The sequence below is a fragment of the Sinocyclocheilus rhinocerous genome, unplaced genomic scaffold (genome assembly GCF_001515625.1).
Source record: "Sinocyclocheilus rhinocerous isolate Xijiao unplaced genomic scaffold, SAMN03320098_v1.1 scaffold2725, whole genome shotgun sequence".
In the NCBI taxonomy this organism is placed as follows: Eukaryota; Metazoa; Chordata; class Actinopteri; order Cypriniformes; family Cyprinidae; genus Sinocyclocheilus; species Sinocyclocheilus rhinocerous.
Genome location: NW_015635048.1, coordinates 228,289 through 251,447, shown reverse-complemented (window position 1 = coordinate 251,447; position 23,159 = coordinate 228,289). Strand labels below are relative to the sequence as shown.

Sequence of the window (23,159 nt, the reverse complement as noted above, 5' to 3'; positions counted from 1 at the left end):
CCATCAGTGCCATTAAAATTATGCAAAATAGTAGCATAGTAACAGCTCATTAGTTTTTCACTGTACTTACAGCAGGTACAGTGGTGCTGTGATATAAAGTGTGTGACCATATAAATATGAATATAGAGTGTATAATTACAGTAGAACACGTCACTGCTCTTTGCGCTTGACCGTGCGCGTCGCAGGAGCGATCAGCGCTGATGGAGCTGCCGTGACGATGTGCTGACGTGGCTCTCATCAGCAGCACACTGTGGAAACCCGTGGGAGACAGAGAGAGCACGGAGTAAAGATCTGTCCTGCGGCACTGCAAGTCACTCTCACTACCGGGATATCGTTCATTTAGAGGCTCAATGATGGAGGTTCCACGCGTGGGACACAGTGTCAGCAGCCCCACGAGTCCGTGTGAGGACATGATAAAGAATCTCAGTCTGGACGCCATCCAGCTTTGTGAGAGAGAAGGTAAGAAGTGTTCCTTTTGCTAAATTATCCATTTGTCCTTAGACAGGTGAACTGGAGTGGAGGAGCAATGCCATTGCGTTTCAGATTTTAAGACGGGGAAATATTTAAACGCATGCAAAATACAAAAATGCAAATGCATTGAAGGCGCATGCTTTTAAAGATCCTGATGCATACTATAGGTGGGGGTTGCTCAGCTATTCTCCCATTTAGCTGGAGCTGGTTTGGAGCTTTCACTTGGAAATATCTTTTTAATGCACACAAAAGCAATCACGCAACTCGCGTGCTGAATAGCAGTTTCGTGCAAAGTGCATGATATAGATTTGCGCGTGAGGTTGCTTAGTTATTCTTCTTCAAAAAACATTGAATTTGAGCTTTCTATACAAGGAAGGGTTATTATAATTCATGCACCACCATAAGACTCACGTGCTATGTTTCTTAGTAAAAACGAGCGACGTTTTCATGAATAAATCACATAATTCCATGTCGATTAAATGCTTTTAAGTCGCATGCATGCACACTTAGGTGCAATGTATTCTTTTCCTTTGGGTCACAGAAATAGATGCATGCTCTCCGAGCATTAATATTCCATGCACTTGAATGCTTGTTTCAAAATGATGCTCGCGTAACGTTCAGCACCATGGACACGGTCATTGCGCGCGCGCACCATACTGAAACAATACCGGATTGCAGCTGCATGCATCTGAGGCTATACGACTAGTGAGCAATTCACTTACTCGCTCACATCGTAATGAAACAGCATAATGTTTAGTCGAGCCACACTCTGAATATGCTGATTCATCTGGGTGACACTGTATTGCTTATTGTCTTATGCGCGTACTGTGTGTATCTACTAAATTCATGATTAATGGTTATGTACAGGATTTACATGGGTGTATCCCAGCGCGTGCGTTTCTAGGCATACTAAGTCATTGATTTTCCAGAGAAAGCTCCCTTGCCTGGTGCTACTCTGGAAAAGCGGATGAGGAGCATAATGTTAAAAATACAAAGCATTTCATATTAAAGAGCAAGAACCTTTTGCCTACCAGGTGTTTTTCTTTTTTCTTTCTGTATCATAATGGCAGAATATTTAGCACTAAGTATTAGGCTAGATTTGTGGCCAAGTCAATTAATTTGGCTGATATCTAGACATTTTTTTATACAGTAAGTTGACAGTTACTATAACTGACAGATGTGTGTCAGTTTCACAGTCTAGTGACTTCCTTGCAGTTTTTTGGTTTCAAATGCTGTTTAGTGAATTTTGAGTAAAAGTAAATGTTAATTAAAAAAAAAAATCTGAAATTGTATGTACATATTTGCAATATTGCCACCCTTCTGCTCTAGTAAACTGTATCACAGTTTTGCCATTGAAAACCCCAATAAGTCAACCACTATTAATCATTACTAATGTAATTAACAAGAGGTGAGGCAAATCAGAATATGAAGAGGAATAGCTGTGTGTGGATTTATGTAGACTTGTTTATCATCAGTATGTCAGTGCTAAAGCAAAGAACATGTTTTGTGTGAGCTGAACTAAATTTCCTAAGAGCTCTGTTTTATATTCTATACCAGCACTGTGCAGAGGAACTCGAAGTCCCTTCAGCCATGCTGTCACAAGACAAACAAAGAGAGAACGTTCTTATTGACACGGTCCGTGCAGTGTAGCATCGACGCTGTCATAGTCCTTTGAGTGATATAATGGGTGTAGACACACAACTCTATTGATTTAGATTCTATTGTTTTAATGTTCTTATGGACAGTGAAAGATAAAGACAAGCTTTTTGTAAATACTTTGTTCATTCCTTTTGCATTCTAACAAAATAGATATCATTTAGATGCTTCTGTTTGCACTAGACATGTTAAACACATGGACAGAATCACAAAATCTAATTGGTTAATGGATCTCAGATAATAATTTGCACAGATGTGGGCCAAGATGGAACATGACGAAGAAATGATGAACATGACTGAGTCACAATGGGTACGTTCTGTTCCGACCCATCTGTCCTCTGAGTTTTATACTTCTCAGTGTGCCATACTCACCTCCCCTCTCCATTTGTGTTGGCATAATAATGGACATCGCTGCCAGAGTTCAGAAGAATTGTTAACCAGTTTTACAAAAAATTTTAATCATTTCATTGGAAAAGATTACTAAGGCTTACCAAGGATCTAAGGGCTACCAATTTCCAAGGCTCAAAGTATCATGGTTATAACCACAATAGACACTGGCAACCACAGTAAGGAAATAATTCCCATTAGTATTCAGATCAAGAATTGTTTTTTTTGTTTGTTTTTTTGGTGGCTGATTATTAAACTATTACCCACAACACTAAATATATGGTTACAGCCTTGCAAAGTGCCAATTTATTTATTGTTACTAACCCTAAGCCAAATCCAAACCATAAAGTAAATACTGTTATTTCAGCCATATCACAATAGGTTTGGAATAATACTCACCATTTGAATAGGTTTTTTCACTCAGTTTTAATATATTTGTAATCACACATTATCACTGAAATAATAATAATAATAATAATAAAAGTAATAACCAATGACATGTTTCATGGCAGTTATATTATTATAATTATAAATATAAATATGGGTATAAATAAGGATTTAATTTGTTTACAGGGTTGAATATCAGCAACAAATATTATTTACAACAGCAAGAAAAGTGAGTTAAAATATGTGCCATTTGTAATATATAATATTTTCTGTATTGATTTTCATACCTGTATTTTGATTTCCTTCATATATTTACAGTTATTTTGTTTTGTTTTGTGTCATTAAAAAAAGACAGACAGTGAAAGAATACTATTTAAATCTCATTAAAAGCTACATTTAGATATAATGTGCCTTTTTTCTATTTAACATTTAATGCTAACGAATATGTAAATCTGCTAATATTTTGATGTAAAACAAACGTTTTATTAAAAAATGTATTTTGCATTGCACACTAAATAAATGTGAATCTATCAAACAATGTAAATAAGGTCAATATCCTGCTAATTTAGTCACTGAGACACAAAGACGAACCATTCCCCAGAGAATGAGAATGACTCAGGTGTTCATTTTAGTGTTGGAACCAGTTATGATCGTCTAGTTAAAGCTTGGTGCTAATATGGTAAGTACTTCCTTTACTAAGATTCATGAGGAATGAGTCCATATTTCCATTATATAATCAATGTGAAACTGCAGATGCACTCAAAGCAAGCGTTTGCTTCTGAAACACAGAATACTCTAAGGACAGGCTTCCATTTGTGAAAAGATAAAAAATGGACGAGCCGCCCCTGTGCTGCGGGACTCCTCGATAAGCATGCATTAAAGAGGGCGTTTCTTCCCCCTCGGGGCAGGCCTCAGATGGGGAGTCCTTTGTGTGAGGGCCTACAGGAGCCTGACAGTGCTAACTCACCACCCGTATCTGAATATACAGCTTTGGCCAGCTGTGTATGGGGTACTGGCTCCAAAACAGGGGCCACCATCTGCCAAGCCCGCCTGAAAGAAACGATTTAGCATGGCCATCAATTTGCTAATTGTGTCCACTGTGCACATGTACCACAGCAAAACGACAACAAAACAGACTTGGATTGGATAAATAATGGAGTTGATTCATGATTATTAGCCTATTCTCAGCCGAACATGCTTATAGAGACAGTAATGCTGTTTGAATAAGCGAGATTTGGGGCAAAGAGTGTTAGCTGAGTGGGTTAAATCTAAATATGTGTTTTAACTAAATTACACAGTTAACTGAAGAGGTTTAGCAAACTGAATGGATGTTAAAAACCCATGAAATTTCTTCACGAGTGCAACTTAAAAACAGAAATGTTATTTCAAAAAATATTTTAAATAGACAATAATCTTTAGTTTAAAGGGATAGTTCACCCAAAAATGAAAATTCTGTCATTGTGCATTCACCCTGGTGTTGTTCTAATGCCGTATGATCTTCTTTCTTTTTCATACCACACACACAAAAAAAAGAAATGTTTAAAGATCTTCTGTTTGTCAGGATTTTGGCTAAATAATACATAAAATTCAGGTTTATTTTTCACCAAAACCTTAGAATACTTGACAAATATGGAACGGGTCATATAGGATCATACATTTGCATCTTTTCTGTTAAAGCCTACAGCTAGTCAAAAGTACGGTGGCCGAGAGAGCTCAACACGCTGCAAATAGAAAAAACACCTGCAAATTAAGTAAACAACTTCATCAATTTGACAACACATGCGCTGCAAATGCTCACAACACAACCAAATAAAGAAACGCACTGCAAATAAAATTCTTTATTTGTTTGCGTTGTGAACATTTGCAGCACCTGCTGTCAAAGTGATGAAGATGTTTTCTTGATTTGCTGGTGCTTTTTCTATTTGCATGTGTTTTCTGAAGTTGCAGCGTATTGAGCTCTCTCTGCCACCGTACAAAAGCCTGTTTCCGCCACTGAAGAAAAAAAAAAAGGTAATTGTGACTTTTTATTTTTTTACTTTTTTGGTAAAGTCAGAATTGTGAGATGTGAACTTGCAATTCTGAGAAATAAAGTCGCAATTCTAAGAAATAGTGTCAGAAATGTGAGATATAAACTTGCAAATGTAAGAAAATTTCCCTCAGAATTGGACTTTATGGGCCCTATTTTAACGATCTAAGCGCAAGGTCTAAAGCGCACGGCGCAGTAGCACTTAGGGCGTGTCCGAATCCACTTTTGCTAGTTTAACGACGGGAAAAACGGTCGGCGCGCCCAGCGCGTGGTCTAAAAGGGTTGTCCCTATTCTCTTAATGAGTAATAGGTGTGTTTTGGGCATAATGTGCAATAAACCAATCAGAGTCTCATCTCCCATTCCCTTTAAGAGTCAGTTGCGCTCGCACCATGGTGGATTCGCTATTTACACGGCGGAATTTACAAGCGCAAAGACTGAACGCGTCTCCAGAGAGGAAACGGAACTTGCTTGTGCGCGAGCAAATAGGTAGCCTATTTCTGATACATGCAATGGCATTTTTATATTTATGTAGCCTCCTCAATAATAATCTTTTGCATTGTAATCCTTTAATTTTTTATATTTGGCATGTTTGTGTGCTGCTGCACGTCCGAGTGTATGTGCGCTGGACCCGCCTATACGCGCTCTTTAAATAACAAAAAACTACTGCGCCATTGACTTTAGACCAGGTTTTTGTTGGTCAATGGCACAGTCTATTTCAGTTGCCTCAAAATAGCAACACGCCAGCAATGCGCCTGAACACACCTCGATTTCAGACCAGCACGCCCATAGGCTCACAAATGGGCGCAAATGCATTTGCTATTTAAACAGCGTGGCGCAGGACGTGAAAATGACAACTGCGTCGGGCTGAAACTAGCAAAATACACTTGCGTCGCGCCTGGCGCCGCATTGCGCCAGGTGTATGATAGGGCCCAAAGACTTAAAATTTTGAGTATAAAAAGCTAATCAACATTTAGGAAAGTTTTCAAAAGTTTTAATGACAAAGACCTCCAAACATGATTCCTAAAATATAAAGAAGGCTAAATACAAACATGTTTAAAAACCCTTCGAGAAAAAAAAAAGTTAATTGTTTTCACAATTAAATAATTGGATTCTTTTGTCATTGCATTAAACCAAAACAGAAGTATACCAAAAGTCACAAAACTCAAATTAGGATTTTTACACTTCTAATAAAAGCTCAACATGCCCTTCAGCTCCAACTTTGTATGTTTTTCCATCACCTCAAGCACAAACATCACACCAAAAGAAACACCATGCCAGGCTTGCTTTTCTCAGATCACATCTCTCTCGGTGGTGTTATATCACTGGCATTCACACTATGTATGTGTGCTTTTCACATCTTATCTGTCTGAAAACCAGAGTGTTAAGACAGTTACATGCCACATCGCTGCTCTATTAAGAGATTCAGTCATGTGATTATCAACTCTCACTCTACATGCTCCTTAGACAAGCTTATCGTTCACTCATGGATGAAGACTGAACTAAAACTTTAACTCTCCTCATCTGTAGATTCTCATCTGAGATGAGGTTTGCATAATTCTTGCCAATTTGTGTGTTGTTTGCATGCTTTTCTGAAATTCCCCTAACTCAGGACTGGTTTTGGTTCAGGAGCCAGATTTTGCATTAGACATCAAGTGGTGAACCAAGACAGAACCAAAATTGTTTATCATACAAAACTAACATATCTGCCTAACAATAACTCAAATAACATGATTTAGACTGAAAAAACTGGCAATTGTGTAAATGTATAAACAACAAGAGAAGTGTGATTTAGCAGACTAACACATGGAACAAACACTGGCCAAATATTGTTTAAGCGTTCCTGTAGCTCAAACAATAGAGCGCCAGCAATGCCAAGGTCATGGGTTTGATTTCCAGTAAATCCACGAACTGATAAATAAGAATGCATTCTTTGAATGTAATGTAAGTTGTTTTGAATAAAGGTGTTTGCCAAATGCATAAATGCATCTTCAGTGTCTAAAAATTAGCCATATTCATGATGACAGATTGGATTAATGATGATTGATTTGCACCAAAATACGGCAGAGTTTGACTAGTCAGCAACAAAATATGATGGAAGTGTTTTCGTCTTACTTTCAAAAGTTAACAAACCAATTTTTGTTTTTACATTCATTACATGGCTATATGTATTTAATTATTTGCGTATTGCATGGATTTTCCCTGCTGTCTGCATCCCATTTTCATTCACATGATGACTCAGATTAGAAACAGACTAGCAGATTAGTAAATACTGAAGATATGTCTCTGATGATCTCTAAAACAGATCAACCTGTTATAATGAATAAAATGGGCATATCACTGTAAGAGCAAGAACTTATAATACAACATATGGTTCTTTCAAGAAATTTTTGAAGCTGTAAATCAATTAGTACATTGTTTAAAATTCTAGTTTTGTGTATCACAGAGAGAGAATTTTCATTTTTGGGTGAACTGTGCCTTTAACAGTCAGTGTAGTAGAGTACTGTCATAAAGAAAGCTGGTTTAGTGACTTGCAAGGATTACAACGAATACCCCATGGGGTCTAGACTGTTTAATATGATTATGTTATTATAAAAAGCAAACCGTGGGGGTTAGTGAAATCAATTAGGTCAGGCAATACAGCTTATTCAGGAGTTGGCAAAAGAAAAAAAGTTTAGGTCACTTCATATTTAAATACAAAGTTAGATGAGATAACACATATTGCTTTTTATAGCCTGATCAGTAATGAAACTAAAAAAAAATTGTTAAGCACAGTGCTATTATAAAAAGTATTACTCTACAGAAAGAGACACCAGGTTTAACCTTGAACAAAGATAAATTTAGAGTGAAAGGGACCATTCAGAAAGGTTTTATGTTTCCCAATGCTAACCGAATGTCTGACCAACAGAGACCAAAATAAACCTGTGAAGATTATGTTTGTATGGCGGAGACCTGTGTCAGTGCTTGTGTGACATTGATCAAGGGGAGAATATCTCATTTCATGACTCACTCATTTCTAACTACATCAGCATTTCACAGCATGTATATACAGTAAACTTGCTCGCAAAAACCCTTTTCTGCATTTTTCATACCATGCAAAAATACAATTAGTGAATGGATCATTCAGTCAATATCTTAAAAAATATTGAGTACTTTAAAACCACTGCAAGTAGACATGTATGGAAACTTGTTTCCACCATTGGAATAAAAACAAAAAAAGGTAATTGTGACATTTAACTCACAATTCTGATTTTTTTTTTATCGCAATTCTATTAAAAATATTATATATCTTACATTTCTCGCAATTACGAGTTTATAATTTGCAACTGTGAGATACAAACTCGCAATAGTAAGAAAAAAGTCAGAATTGTGATATAAAAACATGCAATTACATTTTTAATATTTTTATTCTGTGGTGAAAATAAGCTTTCAGATATGTGTTCTAACTAGACTGTAAAAAAGCATTGTGTGTGCCATTTACCATTTAACATATTTCACCCACAACAGGTCTTTCAGCAGAGTTTAGAGAGCTTTGGTTTGGACAGGTCGTGTTCTGAGGTTCTGAAGCGGCGTCAGGTTGATGAGACGGGCCTGCTGTGAGGACCATATGCTCCTGCAGTGCTATCACTGCCATGAGCTCTTCCTGTACGCTCTCTGGGCCTCATAGTGGGGCGGCACAGTAGATCAAGCCGGGGCTGATTTAACAGCAAATGTCTCAGTGTTTGTGAATAACCTGTTCCTGTCAAGTCCACATTCTAGGTTTATTGTTCAAAAGAATTATTCACACCTAAAATTCCCTCAAACTAATATACACTGTAACTGTAAAAATGGTTTAATAACTCAATACATACAAATTGGAGGTTGATCAACTTGGATTTTCCTGATACAATAAAATGTGTTTAAAGAGAGGCAACAAACATACTGTGAAGATAATAGGAAAATCTGTAAATGTGTTAATGTTCTTAATCTTTCCAAGGGCTAAGAACAAAGAGAAGCTACAAAAGTGGGCCAAAGAGAAGCTACAAGAGTTTAATTTGAAATGAAGTTTTTTAAATTAAGTCAGAAAAAAGAGTTTATGCATAATGCAAGACTTTTAATTATAAACAAGCCCAAAATACACCCTGACTCTTATTTTGAAATGTGTATGCTTTACTACTTCCAACTTATTCAAAAAGAGGGAGATAAAATGCTTACTTTTGCTGCCATGTCTATAACATGTTACAATATAAACTCCTTTAAGTAAACATTGCCATAATTCAGTTTAGTAGGCTATAGGACGTGCTAGCAATGTGCTAAAACATGTTATAAACATGCTAATTCATGCTAGCAATGTGGTAAAACATGTTAGAAGCATGCTAACATTGTGCTAAAGCAGTGATCCTCAAATCTGGCTCGCGAGATCCACTTTCCTGCAGCGTTTAGCTCTACCCTAATCAAACACACCTGAGTTTGCTAATCAATGTCTTCAGGATCATTAGAAAATCACAGGTAGATTTGTTTGATTATAGGGTTGGAGCTAAACTCTGCAGGAAAGTGGATCTCGCGAGCCAGATTTGAGGATCACTGTGCTAAAGCATGAAAGCAATATGATGAAACATGTTAGCAACATGTTAACTAATTTCTTCAATATGTTAAAACATGCTAGCTTTGTGCTAATTGGGTCTAATTAGGCTAGCATTGGGTCCCAAACGACTATATGAAATAATAAACCACAAAGTTAACAAAACGATGGACTCCACTATGCTGAGCGAGAGCGCTTCTCTTCCTGGGGTGCGTTTCCCCGAAAGCAATTACGGTCGCAAGTTCTGTCATTACAAATAGAGTTAAATAGAACTTACAACAGCGAACAAGAGGGAGAATGTGAGCACTGTGTGCTCAGGCGCTGCCGCTGTCAGCGCCGTCAAAATTAAAGTCCGGCTCGCCGTCAAAATAAAAATTCTCGCCTCGAACGCATCGGCCAAACAGGAAAACTTATCGGCCGATGCCGATATTTAAAAAAATGCCAAATATCGGCCGATATATATCGGCCTTGGCGATATATCGGTCGACCACTACTTACGACCATAGTTAGCTAACGATACTTTTAGGAAATGCACCCCTGGTTACTTCAAAACAGTCATATCATAACAACGGAACCGTGCTCCAGCTCGGAACGTGAAGTGCAATGTGAGTGCAGGCCAGCAGGGGAGTGGGGAGGGGGGACAGTCGCGCTTGGGCTCGGTTCAAGGCAACAGTGCCTAGTGTGAGTACACCCTTAAACTTTCAGACAAGGCTTTAGCAACCCCATTTGTACTCATCTTTACTCAGCTTCACTTGATTAGATATGTTAAGACTTCTTATGACCTTAAATTTGAACTTAACAGTTTGAAAACAATTGTTATTTTGCAATTCCGTTGGGTTGAGGAGTTACGGAATACATTTAACAGCATTACGTAATCAGGATACAAAAAAATGGTAACTGTAATTTGTTATAGTTAGTTACATCAAAAAACAAAGTAATCAGATTACAGTTACATTTAGTCAAAAATGGCAATACTATCAGGATTACAATGGTTTCATTTAAGTAAGAAATTGTTGTCGATGGGCTGTTGAATTATTAGAAAATAATGCATACCAGAGGTGGTGATGCAGCCACAATGCAGTGTCAGACTAATGCAGTTATTAGAGAGCGAAAGAGAGAGAGAGAGAGAGAGAAAGAAAGAGAGAAAGATTAAGCATGTGTAAATTTCCTGAGTCTGTGCGCCTCTCGGCAGTGTTCAGCAGCAACATCTCTACTAATAGCAAAACTGTAAGTTCATCTGCTTCAAGAACAGCACCATTATTACCTCGCTAATGAGAAATGCCATGCCGCTTTTCAGTTGCTAAACTATTTTACTCAAAATCATCATCAATGCACATGTATGTTTCTGTGTGTGTGTGAGTGTGCCAGTACTGCATGTGCATATTTGTAGGGAAGACAGTGGGAGAAAGAGAGTAAGTTCTTTCTACATAATAAAACAATAGTTATGCTAAATGCTGCCAACAGACTAACTGAATTACTTGACAGGATTAAACTTTGAGGTAATTTTGAATTACCTACAATACTTACAACACCTACAATATTTTTTTTATCATTGTTTAATGTTAACAATTCAGTGCATTTGTTCTTAGTATATTTGCTTGAGAAAACAAAATGCTAATTTTTATTCCGTATTTTTCTGTTGCAGAAATATTTAATCGGTGTAAGAATTCTGGTTTCATATTAGCAGCGCATTTAGTTACAGCATTCTTACATAGCATTTCCTAAATATTTTACATTTTGCATCAAATATTTTATATTTTGCATCAAATCCATAATAAATGTAAGTATTTTTGATGAACCTGCTTTTTTAATTGACTTTATTTTCATATGTGAATCCAAAAGTAATTAAATTACATTACAGTACTTTCATATTGTGGTGCTTGGATTAGGTTACAGAATACTTTTTCATTAAGTACTTATTAACTGTAAAGGCATACATTTTTAAATTAATCCTCCTTAGCTTGGATGTTAGTAGCACCAAAATGCCACATTTTAGCTTTAAGTCAAATCAAAGTGGTTACCTAATTTTAGTGCACTTCAGTGAAGAGTGAAGACTAAGCTGAAAACAAATTCAATTGATATAAAACAAACATTTATTTCAAAATAACACTAAACGTATTTTTTACAATCTATTTGATATGGCATATTGGTAAAGCATTAGTATAAGGTCTGATATTGTTCTATAAACGTGACATTCCCATAAATATCATGAAACACTGACCGATGATTCCATCAGAAAACCTCACAGCAGAGACACAAGAGTTATTTCTGATACAGTGGCCTCATCAAACATAAAAACAGCTCTGTGAAAACGGATGTGTCCACACATTTATTGCTCGTCATCATTCTGATGATGCTTTAGCTTTGGTCTAAAGGCACAGAAGTAATTAGCCATTCTAACAAAATGCTCCATTTCCTCTGAGACAGTACAGTGGTAATAATCTTCAGGAGCGTTTCAAGCTGTGCATCATTAAGCCTTTTGCTTAATTACCGTTGCTTGAGATCCTTTGATCCTTGACAGCTTTGAGAAAATGTGACTTCATGCATTAAACTCAAGGGTAGACAGGCTGCATTTGGTGCTGTCTGTACAGTTTCTGCTTGCCTGAGGTCAGAATGTCTTACTGTGTCTCAAGAGACCAGCTGAGCCCCTCAAACCATTATAAGAATGATAACATAACCTGCAAGGTCAAACAAAGTCATAAAAATTAATGAAATAAAGTTGTAGTTGCCATGAAAATTGGCAATTTAAAACAGATCGGAACTTGTGGGTGGTTGTCAGTGTATTGCTTTCCTGTTGCTAAGTGTTTTTAATGTGTTTTAGCATGTTGCCTCGCAGTTGTTAAGGGGGTCTTGGTTGTAATAAATTAATGAGCTCCTTTTCCTACTTATTTATTCATGCAAAGCTGCATTTACTTGATTAAAAATACAGTAAAACACTCATATTTTGAAACAGTATTACTATTAAAATATTTTTCTAATATATTTAAAATCATTCTAATATGCTGATTTGATGCTCAAAAACATTTCTAAATATTATCAATGTTGAAAAGAATCCATGATACATACTTCTCAGGATTCTTTGATTAATACCAAATTCAAAAGAACAGTTTTTTTTTATTTGGAACAGAAATCCCTTGTAACCGTACAAATGTATTTACTGGACTTTATGAGTAATTTAATCCAATTTTTTTTTTTTGCTAGCAATTTTAGGAGAAAGATGTGAGACAATGTTTTTACTTGAAATATACTGAAGGACGTCATTAAGACTCCTGAGCTGTGAACAAGAAAACTGTGAGCAATTAAACATTCCTCTGGATTCTTGTTTGTAGTGCAGAGGTTTGGGTTTTAGCAGCTGATTTTTAATTTACACTGCAGTGTCTTCCACTGCATAATTAGCACTTTTATTTCTCCATCTCTGTTTTCGTGTCAGCGCCCATGTCAACACTTCCTTGACGAAAACGAACAATGTGTCATTGAATTTGCACTGTAAGACAGCTTGAAGGATCTCATCTCTGCAGCATCGCTCCCCTCTGATTCAACACATTAAAGAATGAAATGCTGGTCTATTTATAGTCTTGGGACCAAGGACTGATGAAACTTTAATGCGCTGCCTCAGACACAAGAGTGGTCCAGTAATACCCGTACCCTGGAGATATTAAACTCCATTATCCTTGCATCTTAAGCGGGAATTCAAAGAGGAGAGGTTATATAAACATGAACAGCCCCTGGGTCGTGAGGAAGAGCTCTGTGTGTGATTTATTAAAGTGAAGTGGTGGCCGTAGCTTTAAGACATCACCCATGAGGCCACAGCATTTCATAAACCACTGGATATTATGGTAAATTCCTAGTGTCAGTTCTTGGTATTCATTACTAGATAGATAGATGGCCAGGTTCAGCCAGTGTATTGTGTTATCCTGTAGTCATCATAGATTTTGTTTTGCATATTTTATGATCCACCCATCACAGGCTTTCCTCTAGCAATAACCAGCACCACATGAATCACCCAAATAAAAATGCTGCTCCTGACATGTTAATCCATATGCATTTGTTTGAGGGTGATAGTGATGCCATTTAACTCTGGCTATGGATTTCATCCACAAGTGTTTCATGAAAGGCTCTGTTCCTGCATCATGTTTCCCGTTTATTATTCATTAGGATGAATGCAACAAAGCAGTCCCTCTCTTTCCTCATGCTCCAGAGCGGTGGAGGGCTGCTGAGGGTCTTTTTCAGCTCAATGAGGGTGTTATGGGGCTCATGGAGTGGCCCACCAGAGAATGTTGAGGATGAAGATGCCCATTGTCTGCGGTCTCATGAGTTATATCTGTCCATTGTTGTCTGGTCATGTGAGGATGCCAGTAGATGTCGTCATTGTGAGGCCTTATTTTGTGAGGGGTAGAGTCCCTATCTTTCCATCTACAAAGTATGAACAAAAGTATTGGGACACCTGACCATTTCAATAACAGGGACTTTAATGAAATCGCATTCTAAGTACATAGTTTAGTTTAGTTTCATTGTCCTTTCGGAAAGTCTTTTTGTATCTGTGGCAACTCTTCAGTGATCAACAACAATAATTAACAAATACAAACAAACATGAACATGAAGTTACAACACATTACAAATACATACAACCAGCATCAAACAACATCCCTTTCACAACAACAGAATCATTGCCATAGATGTAAAATCACAACTGTAATATCACAAATATTTAATTAACAGAGCTATACTGGAGGATATAAAATGACATGTACATAGCCATGAATATGGAGTCCCCCCCCCCTCTTTGCAGCTATAACAACTTCCACTCTTCTGAGAAGGATTTCCACAAGTTTTTTGAGGGTTTGTGTGGAAATTTTTGCCTATTCGTCCAGTAAGCATTTGTGAGGTCAGGGACTGATGTTGGATGAGCAGTCTGGCTCACAGTCTCCATCCCAAAGGTGTTCGATGGGGTTGAGGTCAGGGCTTTGTGCGGGCCAATCAAGTTCTTCCACACCAAACTCTTCCAACCATGACTTTATGGACCTTGTTTTGTGCACTGGGGCACAGTTATGATGGAATAGAAAGAGGCCTTCCCCAAACTGTTCCCACAAAGATGAAAGCATAGCATTAGAGGCCTTCACACTGGAGGAACCTTTTCATAGTTTACTAGAACTATTGGCGGAAGTTCCCGCTTTTCGAAGTGTTCGCACTGCAAGAACTAGGAACGTATTTAGTTCTAGGAACTCCGTTTGGAGGAACTAAATTAGCTCCTACTTCAGAGTAGGGTCTAAAACAGTTCTATAGGAACTACCAGTGACGCAAGTGTATGCTGACTGGCCAAATGCACATGAAACATCGATTACCCAGCATTTTTAAAAAGTCATGTAAAAATATTTACTCCACGAACATGGAAAACAGCTAAAATGGCATTTAGCTACCTGTTGTCTGCAGCGTTGTGTTCTATTCTCAGCCTCGATGATATGTAACTCTGCAAGTTGTCAAAGGAGATTTTCATGCACTTTCAATCACGTAAATTGTGTGTTTACATCCCATCTCCGTTATCACGAAACCCACTTCACACAACAAAAACAACTCCGATCACAGCGCCCTCCATTCACCAGTTGTTGACGTTTATAAATGCCTGCATAAAGACGGCGCTAACGGCCGCTTCAGAGTTCCTGCTGCTGGTTCGAATGCAACCAGGAAAATGGCCCGAGGGGTAGGGTTGGGTATCGTTTGAATTTGATCAAGTCTGATTCCGATTCTGCTTATTGATCCCAAATCTTTTCGATTCCCAGTTTATATCCAAACTATAAACTTTTATCCCAGTACTTCTGTGATTATTTGAATATTTGTAACAGAAATAATGATACGGTGTGGTTGAAATCATTGTAATTCTAAATCATTGTAATTTAGGAATAGAATCACATTGGTGTTTCAATCGTGTTCATGATCTTTAATGATCTTTTAAAATAAAGTACTATGTCATGTTGGTGGTGAGACCTCTCTTGCAACATGTTTAGCTTATCACAAATATTATACTTAGCTTTTTCGGCTTCTGATCGCAAGTGTAGCCAAACTTTGGAGCGCTTAGATTAGCAAACCAGGTCCTGGCAGATCACTAGGTCGGGTCCTAACAGATGAAAAAAAAAAAGGAAGGCGGAATCGAAATTTTAATTTTATAACAAGTATCCGATTCCTGAACTTAAGAATCCGATTCTGGATTTGGAATTGATTTTCGATTCCCAACCCTACAGAGGGGGAAACTGGTTCTCTAGGAACCACCATGCTGGCTAGTTCCTAGAACTACGTGGTGTGAAAGTCCCTGTTGTCCAAAATGTCTTGGTATGCAGAAGCATTACAGTTTCCCTACACTGGATGTAAACCCCCTGCAAAACAGTAATATACCATTACCCCTCCACCAGCAAACTTTACAGTTGGCATAATGCAGTCAGGCAGGTAACGTCTTCCTGGCATCTGCCAAACTCAGACTCGCCCATCAGACTGCCAAACAGAGAAGTGTAATTCATCACTCCACAGAACTGGTTTCCACTGCTCCAGAGTCCAGTGCCGGCGTGCTTTACACCACTCCATCTGACGCTTGATATTGTACTTGGTGATGTGAGGTTTGCATGCAGCTGCTCGGCCGTGGAAACCTATTCCATGAAGCTCCACACAGTGCTGATATTAAAGCCAGTGGAAGTTCTAAACTCTCCAGCTCTGGAATCAGCAGAGCGTTGGCGACTTTTATGCACCATGCACCCCTTAGCTCTCTGTGACCCGCTCTGTGACTTTAGTTGTTGCTGCTGTTCCTATCTATCTGACTGTCTTTTGTCTCTTCACCTAGAACACACAAGCAACCAGCAATGTCTATGTATCTTCAAGCTACAAATATCTCTTCAAATTGCCCATGCAATCTAACTTCATCATGAGACTTCAAACATTCTGTAATCATCCAGGCAAACCAACATTCAAAACTTGTCTTGACAAACTTTTTTTCCTCTCTTTACAATTGGAGGTGTCAGAAGGTGAAATATTTGTGGAATGTCAAAAACTTACTGTGAAAATGTCAGTGTCACATTCCCAGAACAGGCGGATTCTTCTTTCCAATTACCGCAGTAGGAAATAATCTCTAATACACTGACATCCGTTATAAGAATGGTGTCATCTTTTGGAAATATGACAGACAGTGCAAACGTTATGGTGAAGGGGAGGGATGCAGAACTTCAAAGGATATTTTCCCCTTTCCTAATGGGGAGCGGGTGACCAGATTACCCAACTGAGAGACAACCCAGCTCTCTCTCTCTCTCTCTACCTCCCTCCCTCCTCGCTCTGAAATTTCAGTCCAGCGCTGACCCGCGGTTAGTCACTGAGTCCAGCTGATGACATAATCCGGGCTCCTCCTATGGGAGTGTGCTAGGCTTGTAAAACAAACACTAAAGCTGCTCTAAGCCAATAGCGTGCGCTTTAGGCTCAGGGTGCATTGGAGACGGGTCAGTACGCTGGGTCTGGACAGGAGACCATGTCCACTAGCCTTAGCTATGGCATTACACCTGCTGCTCCTGTCGGAAGGAGTCCATGAAAGGACAGTGTTCGTCTGGCTGGTAGGTGTAGCGGCAGGCTTAGGCTTTTGCATCACCAGTTGTTTTACTAGTCTGTTGTGAACAAAGATTACCTGGAACCAGATGCGGAGGGCGGATGAAAGCCAGAGTGAGTATCTGTGCGCATTAGTGAAACAGATGCTATGACCTTGTGACTAATAAATAACGAGTATGTGTTAATGAAATGATAACACTTCAATGCTACATCCTCGGCATATGTTCTACTATTGCTTTTTTCAGAAATGGAATTATTGAGTTCTTTGTGTTAATGGATTACTGATGCTATCTTCGAAAGGAGAGGGCAGTTTATTTTAGAGCCATTGCAGCCAGAAGAGGATATTATTGATGCAATAATAATGGAAAGACAGAGAACGGATATTTACTTAAATAAGCTTCTTCAACTGATAGAGTAGTAAGTAACATAACATCTAATCGTGGATGGAGATTTCAGCAGCACTCTTTAGGGAGAAGGAGGTTCTCCCCATGCCTTCATGATATCACCCCATTCAAATGTCCTTACAAGGAGAAAAGACAAAATTAGAAGTGTTTTGCATTCCTAGTGTATAGCACTGAGGCTTTGCTAAACTGGGTTTCCTGTGCATGACTGTGTGTCCGGATCTTTGATGATGATTCTAGATGACAAGTCATTAGTGCTGCTTGAGTTCTCATTCACTATTGCGTGCCTATGTGCTATTATACATGCTGTAAACATATACAATACCAGTCAAACATTTGGAGGAACTTGATTGAATTTATTTCTTTAAAATCTTTTGGTATAACGGTTTATGCTTAAATGCTTAGTTTTGTATACAACTATAATAATAATAATAATATTAGTGTTATTAATTCATATTATTGATCATTATATGAACATTTATATTAATAATTAATATTATTACACTGTTATTCACTATGTATTACTAATTTATTAATATAATAATAATATTAATAAATATTATTTCTATATAATATTATACTATTATTCAAAATAGTAATATTAAAGAATTAGAATGTGTGTGCAAACTTGGGGCTGGTACTATATATAGGATTTTATGCCATCTGTGAGTTTTTGGCATGCTCAGAAAGATGTGGTGTAGTCATGGCTTTTTGTCCATTAAGCCTGAGATTACTCACTTTCCCCCACCATAGAGAATCTAAATTGTGAGCAGTTTGGCATTGTGATCCTCTTAAGGCTTTTTAGGTGTAATTTGATTTACAGCATGCCACAACGGTGTCCTTGCAGTAATGTTGTTGGATAAACGTCATTGATGGCATTTTTATATGCAACACTGCTTCTTGGTACTTTAAAAACCTCATAACAAGGTTACATCAGAGGTAGAATTATTTGTGAATGGTGGCTTAAAGTATGATTTTTAATTAATTCAGATCTGCCCAGAGCTTCTAATTTATGTTACAAAACATGTCAACAACAGGTCATATTTTTTCCACAAAATAATAATAATAATAATAATCATCATCATCATCATCAATAAATAAATAACAACTATGAAAAAAAGAGTAAAAATATATATATATATTTAAGGCTATTTTAATTATATTTAACCTATTTTTACACACACACACACACACACACACACACACACACCTGTTTTTCCTATAACATTGAAATAGAAATAATAATTTGCCACATTTTTAAAATGTCATGTTAAGTTTAATTCATCTTTGAGAATTTCAACGAGTCAATGAGAATTTGCACAAAAAAGGAATATGTTCCTACCATTCATGAAAATAATGTCATGGAAAATACAAATAATTATAATACAAATAAAACTTATAATGGACCTAAAATAGTCTTTTCCCTATTGAAAACGGCAATGTTGAAAACGGTTGTGCTGATTAATATTATAAATAGATATTAGATTTTACAATTATTGGAAAGAGCAGCATTTATTTGATAGAAATCTTTTGTAACATAACATCATAAATCATCCATCCACATTAAAAATCAATTTCCTTTAAAAAACAATTATTACATTTTTTTAAAATTTTGAATTAAATTTTGAATTTTATTTTGAGTTTAGCGTTTTAATCAGTGTGAACGACTTAATTGTGTTAACTGTGTGGGTTTGTGTTAGGAGACCTGTGCTGCTCTACATTTAACATCTCACAGCTACTTGATACCGAAAACTGCTCAAACTAACAACAGTAATTACACTAAACGCATAGACTTCCTTATTCTCTTGTCTCTTAGACCCTCTGGTTGTGAATTAGAAACACTTGTGATATGGAACTACCGCGTAACAAGTTCTTCATCATTATGTTGTTGAAAGTAACAAAGTGTTCCAGAAGTAATTCTCTGCTGAGATAATAGCGTACCAGTGAGACAGTACTGGGTGTCAGAGCGCTCCTCCCTAACGTAGGCGATCTCTTGTTATCCCGAGTCTTTGCTCTGAGAACTCATAGTGCAGGCGAGAGATAAAACAAGAAATGATTCAGCGCTGGGAGCTACAGTAAGGGGCTGCCTTTGAATCATTCATTCAGCCTCTCTCTGGTGGCTGAGAGGAGCCCGCTCTTCTATAACGCTCCATCTGAAGAGACACGGGAGGACGTCTCCCTTATGGTGCTTCGCCAGCTCTGACTCGACTGCCTTCATCTCTAAGGTGTGTGTTTACACACCAGTTTTAGCTGACTGGGCAGGTAATGTGTCTGCATAGCAATCCCGCAGGCATTCTCTGGCTTTTGCTTGCTCTCTTTATTTTAAGTTCATTCATTCGTATCTCATAGAGCTGGAGTGAATGGACAGGCCACCCTGGCACCAGGACCGAGAGAGTTTGGGGTTTGTGTTTGAATAGCTTGAAGTCTCCTCAGGCCAAATGTCCAGTATACCAAACACATTTTTAGAGAAAGTTGTAGGTCTTATTTTGAATAAATAGTCAGTGAAAGAATGTGCTTAACCTTCGGAAAATGGTGATGGTCAAATTTGGGAGGTCAAACTTTATTACGGAGCTTATTTTCAAGCAATTTTTGCAACTCTGCTGCTGAAATTTATCTTTCCGTTTTTGTGGCTAGTTTGGAAACAGCTGCTGGTTTGTAGTTATTGACAAGCTTATATTTCACATAAAAATATCCTAAATTTCTATCTAAATATATTTATTTGATAATTTTATTTTACAGTAACTGTGGTTGACCTTGCTGAATGCTGAATAAGAGTTTTTACCATGCTGTAGATTAGAATGTCCCAAAGATGTGCCAATTTTAAAGGATGCTTTTTTCCCCAAGGAAAATCATATAGTAACAGGGTTCAATGCAAAATGTGTAATACAAAAATTATTTATTTGATAATTACAAATATTTTTCATACAATTAATTGAATATAACTTGTGTATTTTATGATAAAATTATGATATTGTTGCATGATTTTAAGTATCAGATTCAGTAGAGAGAACTTCAGAGGTAAAATAACAGCATAAAGGCGAGAATTCAGAATTTTTGTATATCAGATGTTTGAAACAGATCATTTTAATAATTTGAAAGTTAATTTAATGTCATTTAATGTTTATGAAGCAAATCTTTTACTTTGGACATCAGAAACATGGTGCCTCGAATGATGTCAAAGTACAGAATATGGTATCTGTAAGAATGTGAAATTATTTTTCTTGACGTATGGTGTTATGTTGTCAGGTCAACTTCCATGTGTTTTAGATTGGTAGCGAGATTATTTTTATTTTTATTTTTTTTTATAGCATAGAAATCAAATCAAAAATAGCAGCCTATGATAATAACACTCCACTCTGGGTGATAATTGTGTTTATTTACATATTTATTGTATAATTGCATTTTTGCCTTAAATATCTTTTTCAAATATCTGAGATATTACGGTCAGATTTTTTTCATACAGCAATTTCAAGTGAAGTATGAAATGTATATCTAGTATAGCTACTGTTAACGTATAGCATAGCTAAATATGCAATGTGTTAGATGCTCCAGGTAAATTAAACATTACATATTTGTTGTTTCTAAGTATATCTTATTTAGCCATGCCATGACACTGTAATGTAAAAAAAAAAAGTAAAAAATGTTTACTTGCAGCGAACTGCTTGCTTTTATCTTGCAGCACTGGGGAAATAATAAAATACAAAAAAAAAAAGGAAAAGAATAATATCAGATTTCATATCCAAATATTCACTATATTGCAATATATAGAATATCGTATAGTCACTTTGCTTTTTAATATGCAGGAATTCATGACATTGTTAGTATTTTTCCCATCTCTGGACAGAAGAGGCTAGAGATTGTGGTGTTGTTATGCTGTGTGCTAGTTTTGATTTAGGGCTGCAAGCTGTTTTGCTGATTCGACCTTCTACAGGTCTCAAGGATGATTGTGTTGTCTTCTGATTTATTTCAGAGCTAAAAGAGAAATGCTTGAGGTGGGTCTGATTGTGTAGTGTGTTGATTACATGATAAAAAGCCACACATGAAAAGACGGTGAGTGCAATCTGTCGTGCAATATGGGATTTGTAGTCTGGAAGTCCACTAAATTAAAAAGCACAAATCCAGTCGAGCAGTTGATGATTAAACTAAATCATTACACAAACAAAAACTCAACAATTACTGATTAGTGAGGCTCATTACTTAACCTTAGGGTCTGAGATCAGATTTCAATCTTTATGTGGCAGACAGTCAAGCAGAAGTAAACATACATAGACTTTGAATGAGGGAAGTGAGCCAACGTAGATATTTTGAATTGGGCTCTTTTGAATTTACCACCTAGCAACCACCTAAAAAGTCTTAACATTGTGCTGGCGAGTATTACACAAGCAAGAACCACAAAATCTCTTTGCTCATTGGAATCTAGTTGAACGTTAACTCCGCACCTACTGGATTCTACTTCCATTGCACTTTCATCAACACTCATCATGGATTAAATGACCCAGTTTTCTAAAAGTGCTTTCCTGCTTTGCCCTGTGGCACATCTTGCAAGTCAGTCATGACAGTGTTTGCTAGCAGTACTTTGTGCTGAAGTTCTGACATAGTCTCAGCCTCAGACGTCATACCCACGGACCGTTGGCTGAACGTCTGATGCATGCGGCACACAAAAGTGGAAACACTTCAGGAGTTTTGAAGTGGTCATCGGATTGGTTGAATTATACAGGATTTCCGGGAGACGTGTGTGTCGCGTTCTTTAACGTTCCGCCTGGAAACAAAGATGCCGTGGCGCCAAACCCCCTCACGAAAGAAGAAAGCCGTCGTGTTTACAACTCTGACGATGAGCAGGGGCGGACTTACCCATTAGGCAAAGGAGCAACATAAAAATCAGAAAAAGCAGCTATACAATTATAGGACAAAGTTTTACATATAGGCTATGCCATTATAATTTGTGTTTTATTTTTTAATTGTACGGAATTTTAGTTATCCATCAGTTATGGTGATGAAAAAAATGACAACAACCGTCCGAGTCAGTGGCGCCTGCAGGTGTACGGCACTGTAAGTAAGCGCTCAGACTGACCTCAGATTTGCCCCGCAAACATTTCAGCAGTTATTATAGGCCTGTGCGTCCCATATTTCTGTCGACTGAACCAGCCATGGGTAAAAAAAAATAGGCTAATAAATAATTCACATATCATACAAAATTGCGTTGCAGCAAATCCTTTACATTTTCAGGTACTTAGAACAGAGCAGCATAAAAATCTGAAAAAGCAGCTATACAATTATAGGATAAAGTTTTACATATAGGCTATGCCATTATAATTTGTGTTTTATTTTTTAATTGTACGGAATTTTAGTTATCCATCAGTTATGGTGATGAAAAAAATGACTGGCCATCTCCTCGTTGGATGTGCCTTTAGAGAGAAATGCACGGATTACATAATGAAAGAGTTTCTATTTTCGATTTGAATTATTTCGTTTTAAAGTAGTAATTTAAAGCTTTCTATATATTTTTTATCATGTCTGTGAGGCAATTAGCGGAGTTTAGATTCATCATTGTGAAGTGCTCCTGTTCAAGACCGAGATGGCAGCGTTTGTTTTCTTTATTTTATAAAAGCACAACGTTTTGTTGATATTGTGAGTGCACACAAATAAAACTAGACCCTTTACAGTTTAGAATGATGTATTACTCTTACCTTTATGAGC

At 37.2% G+C, this 23,159-nt stretch overlaps 1 protein-coding gene across 3 annotated transcripts in view; it reads left to right on the top strand.

Moving 5' to 3' along the window:
* Positions 1 to 257: 257 nt before the first annotated feature.
* Positions 258 to 23,159, top strand: part of LOC107746456 (phytanoyl-CoA hydroxylase-interacting protein-like) — a 31,735-nt gene continuing 8,833 nt past the window's right edge. Inside the window, exon 1 of one of the 3 annotated variants that reach the window (XM_016560674.1) lies at positions 258 to 459. In XM_016560674.1, the coding sequence (XP_016416160.1) occupies positions 351 to 459 (109 nt within the window). In that variant the 5' untranslated portion in view covers positions 258 to 350. The other 2 variants (XM_016560676.1, XM_016560675.1) reach the window with 2 other exon arrangements.